The following is a 4,881-nucleotide window of genomic DNA, read 5'->3' as shown; positions in this document are numbered from 1 at the left end:
CAGAAGGTGTGGTAGCAGGCCAGCAGGCAAGGCTCCTCGTACAGCTCCTCGCACATCCAGCAGAGCAGCGGGTTGCGGCTCCATTGCTCGAGCGCGTCGTCCAGGGCGCCGCCCCCGCCGCCCCCCGGCCCGCCCGCGCCGAAGGGGCCGCCCTCGCCGCCCACCTGGCCCGCAGCCAGAGGGGCGCCGCGGGACGGCCCGCCCGGACCGCTCGCCGGGCCTCCCCGCCGGCTTGCTCCGGCAGCCGCGGCCGCTGCCGAGGGAGGGGGTGGGCCGCCCTGGCCGCTGCTGCCGGGGATGCCGCCCCCCGGGCTGGGCCCGCTGCCCCCCGGGCCCCCATTCCCCTCCCGGCTCCCGTGACTGGCCGCCAGCCTGCTTACCCGACCATCTTACCCTGGGGGAAACAACAAGATCAGTGTCACAAGGCGAAGAGATAAAAGGTGCAGTCCATTCATGCGCCCGCACGAACACCCCCCCCCCCCCCCCCCGTCCCCGCCCCGCACTCATGAGGATATTCCCCATCGCTCTCGCGCTCCTCTCTCTCTCTCTCTCTCTCTCTCTCTCTCTCTCTCTCTCTCTCTCTCTCTCTCTCTCTCTCTCTCTCTCTCTCTCTCTCTCTCTCTCTCCCCGAGCGTCCCTGAGCCATCCGTTACCGTTCGCTTTCGTCGCCAGGAATGGAAGTATGCCGGCGATGAGGGCGGGATGGAGGGAGGGAGGAAGGGAGAAGGGGGCGGAGAAAGGGGGGATAGGGAAGGAAGGGAGGGATGAAGGGAGAAAGAGATAGATAGATAGATAGACAGATGGATAGATAGATAGATAGATTGAGAGAGAGAGAGAGGGAGAGGGGGAGAGGGGGAGAGGGGGGGGGGGGAGAGGGAGAGAGGGAGAGAGGGAGAGAGGGAGAGAGGGAGAGAGGGAAAGGGAGAGGGAGAGGGAGAGGGAGAGGGGGAGGGAGAAGTAGAGGGAGAGAGGGGAGGAGGAGGAGAGGCTGACGTAGAAATTATCCCTCTCCCTTCCCCTTTCTCCTCGCATCCCTTCCTTATCACTTTATCTTCCTATCCTCTTCCCCTTCTTCCTCCCCCTCTCCCCCGGTATCTCATTCCACTCCCCCCACCCCCCCCACCCTCCGCGTCGACGTCATAGTCTTGTCAGTCATCCGTTGATGACGTCAGGGGGGGGAGGGTTAAAGGAAAGGGGGGGGGGGTAATATTTGCGTCGGTATTATTTCTAATGAAAAATATTTTTCTGTATATTTTCTCATAAAACATATTTACATATCTTTTCTTGTTATGAAGTTTCCATCCTTTAAAAAAAAAAAAAAATCTTACTTCAATATTCTTTTTTTTTCTTTTTTTTTCTTTTTTTCTTTTTTTTAAGAATACATTTTCTTGCGTATATTTGTGAGCTCGTAACAAGGGTTCATGTACAGTCCGGACAATGTTATTTCTTTCAAGTTGAAATCTTCTTTTCATTTTTTGGTTTTAGAAGGAGAGAAGCTGATTTTATGAAATTGTTTGATCTATTTCATTTCATTTTTGTGTCGAGACAACTCATCAGCTGCGATTGTCGTCTGTGATTTTCCATGGCAATGGCGGCAAGATAAGGTCTTACGTTTGTATCCCCTTTAAGTATTACCAGTTATTTTATCAATATCAACTTCATTAGCATTTCTATTATTATCATTCTCATTCTCATTATTATCATCATTAATATCACTATGATGATGATGATGATGATTATCATCATCCTTACCATCATTATTATTATCACAATTATTATATTATTATCATCATAATTGTGATATCATTATTATCATCATTATTGTTATCTTTTCAGCAATTCTATCGCGGGGTTAAGTAAAAATATTATGCTTGTTATAATACATATGCTATAGAAGCAGCCAGAGATACGTAAATCCTTACATTCTAAAATATGTAAATTTAGGCTCGTTTCCCAATCACTTTCAGGATTCAAGATACAGAGACTTGAGTATATCGAGTGACAACTTTCTCTCACCGGTAATATCTTTCTAGCGTCGTGTAGCACTCTAGACACTGGAAACCAATAGGCTCCAAGTATTTCAACTAGGTCTATATGCACTTAAAGCTTTATACACACACACACACACACACACACACACACACACACACACACACACACACACACACACACACACACACACACACACACACACACACACACACACACGCGCCTCTTCTCATTTCAGATATTTTTCCCCTCTCTTCGCTTTATATCCTTCTCTTTCTTTTTTTCTCGTTTCTTCCTCTTCTCTCATCGTTATTTTTATATCCTTTCCCTCTTCCCCCATCTGGCCTTCTCTATCTCCCTGATTCTTCCCTCATCTGCTCTCTTTTTACTTCACTTTATCTCCTCGTCCCTTCTTTCCTCCTCTCCCCACCCTTCCCTTCCTTCCTTCTTTCCTCCTCTCCCCTCCCTTCCCCTCTTTCTCCTCCTACCCCTCCCTCCTTCTTTCCTCCTCTCCCCTCCCTTCCCCTCTTTCTCCTCCCTTCCCTTCCTTCTTCTTTCCTCCTCTCCCCTCCCTTCCCCTCTTTCTCCTCCCTTCCCTTCCTTCTTCTTTCCTCCTCTCCCCTCCCTTCCCCTCTTTCTCCTCCCTTCCCTTCCTTGCTTCTTTCCACCTCTCCCCACCCTTCCCTTCCTTCCTTCTTTCCTCCTCTCCCCTCCCTTCCCCTCTTTCTCCTCCTACCCCCCTCCTTCTTTCTCCTCTCCCCTCCCTTCCCCTCTTTCTCCTCCTACCCCTCCCTCCTTCTTTCCTCCTCTCCCCCCCTTCCCTCTTCTTTCCTCCTCCCCTCCCTTCCCCTTCTTTCCTCCTACCCTCCCCTCCTTCCCCTCTTTCCCTGCCCTCCCCTCCTTCTTTTCCTCTCTCCCTCCCTTCCCCTCTTTCTCTCCTCCCTCTTCTTTCCTCCCCTTCCTTCCTTCTTTCCTCCTCTCCTCTCCCATCCCCCTCCTCCTTCTTTCCTCCTCTCCCCTCCCTTCCCCTCTTTCTCCTCCTACCCCTCCCTCCTTCTTTCCTCCTCTCCCCTCCCTTCCCCTCTTTCTCCTCCTACCCCTCCCTCCTTCTTTCCTCCTCTCCCCACCCTTCCCTTCCTTCCTTCTTTCCTCCTCTCCCCTCCCTTCCCCTCTTTCTCCTCCTACCCCTCCCTCCTTCTTTCCTCCTCTCCCCTCCCTTCCCCTCTTTCTCCTCCTACCCCTCCCTCCTTCTTTCCTCCTCTCCCCTCCCTTCCCCTCTTTCTCCTCCTACCCCTCCCTCCTTCTTTCCTCCTCTCCCCTCCCTTCCCACTCCAAACCCAGGTCAAGCACGTACTTCTCGACCCACCCTCCAAAAGGTAAAACACATACTTCAGGTTTAACACATCTATACGTGATTCGCGCGACACAAAATCCACGCAAACCAACGCACTCGCGAAGCCACGCAAGCGGGTATTCAAACGCATCCACACGAACGGACGAATGTGCTTCCGAATGCCTTTTGATCGTGTGTGGAATGAGTAATGACACTGTTGGATTGAAATATTGTTATGGGATCACTATAATCACTGCATGAGGCAACAAAACATTGACGATATTCTAAGGGTTTTGTGGACATAAACATGCACACAAACACATACACAACACACACATATAAATAAGACAAACACACACACAACACAAACACACACACATATAAATAAGACAAACACACACTCACACACACACACACAAACTAATATCACACACTCACATACACACACACAAACAACATACACTCACATACACACACAAACAAACAAACAAACAAACAAACAAACAACACACACACACACACACACACACACACACACACACACACACACACTCACACACACATACATCGACGCAACACTCTCTCGTCTGAAGACCAGCTGGGGAGTAAAATGACTTGGTATCCAGCATCACCATCTGCATAATCTTTGGACCCGAGCCCCTTGAGCAATTATGAGGACTCTGTAGAAGGGGCTGGATGAGAGAGAGTGGGAATAGGAATGGCACTGGGAATGGGAGTAGGAATGGAAGGGGCAATGGAAGGGGGAAGGGAATTAGGATAGAGAGAGAAAGAGAGAAGGAGAGAGAGAGGGAGGGGGGGGGGTTAAAGACAAGGAATTGAGACAAGAAGAGAAGAAAAGAGAAACAGAAAGAAAGAAAGAGAGAATAAAAGAGTGTTAGAAAGATGGACAGATAAAGAGAAAAGAAGAGAGGGAGGGAGAGAGATAGAGATAGAGGAAGGAAAGATAAAAAGATAGATAAAGATAAGATAATAACAGTAAAGAGAGAGAATGGAATAGAAATATGATAAGCAAAGTGCAATAAGGAAAGAGAAAAGATAGAGAAGATGCAAAAGAAGATGAATTCGAATAAGAATAAGAATAATAAGAGTAAAAAAAAGAAAAGGAAGAAAAAGGTGAAAAAGTAGAGGAAAAAGTAAGAGAAGAATTAGACGATTTAGCAAGAGAAGGAGATAACGAAGAATTAGAATGACAATACTAACGATTAGAAGGTGAAGAAGAAAGATGGCTCCGAAGTCCACCCCCGCCAACCCCCCCACGCAGTCTCATCCCTCTCCCCATATCCTACCCTCCCCCCCCCCTTTCCCACCCCTCCTCTTCCATCCAGCGGACCAAGAAGCAGCCGCGACCCAGGTGCCCCTTCCAGGCCCTCAGCCATGATAAATCTCGCGCGGTTCCTGAACTCAGCACTCCCTCCTTCCTTCCCTCCCTCCCTCCCTCCCTTCCTCCTTCCTCCGTGTCCCCTTTTCCTTTTCCTTCTCCATCCGTTCCCCATTCTTCTAGTAGTAGTTTTTTATGTTGCTGTTTTAGTTCAGGGTGT

General features: G+C 49.4%; 1 protein-coding gene across 1 annotated transcript in view; it reads right to left on the bottom strand.

The window, feature by feature from the left end:
- The window catches only part of LOC122263098 (uncharacterized), a gene marked incomplete in the record, with an annotated part of 35,369 nt that extends 30,650 nt beyond the window's left edge, over positions 1–4,719 (bottom strand). Inside the window, 5 exon segments of the mRNA XM_086554733.1 lie at positions 1–388; positions 1,923–2,054; positions 3,356–3,536; positions 3,889–4,014; positions 4,651–4,719. Coding sequence (XP_086410859.1) covers positions 1–388; positions 1,923–2,054; positions 3,356–3,536; positions 3,889–4,014; positions 4,651–4,719 — 896 coding nt within the window.
- Between the last annotated feature and the right edge of the window lie 162 nt (positions 4,720–4,881).

Source organism: Penaeus japonicus, unplaced genomic scaffold (genome assembly GCF_977035675.1).
Source record: "Penaeus japonicus unplaced genomic scaffold, GWHDUDI00000001_assembly GWHDUDI00000030, whole genome shotgun sequence".
Lineage (NCBI taxonomy): Eukaryota > Metazoa > Arthropoda > Malacostraca > Decapoda > Penaeidae > Penaeus > Penaeus japonicus.
This window is presented reverse-complemented; position numbering and strand designations above follow the sequence as displayed.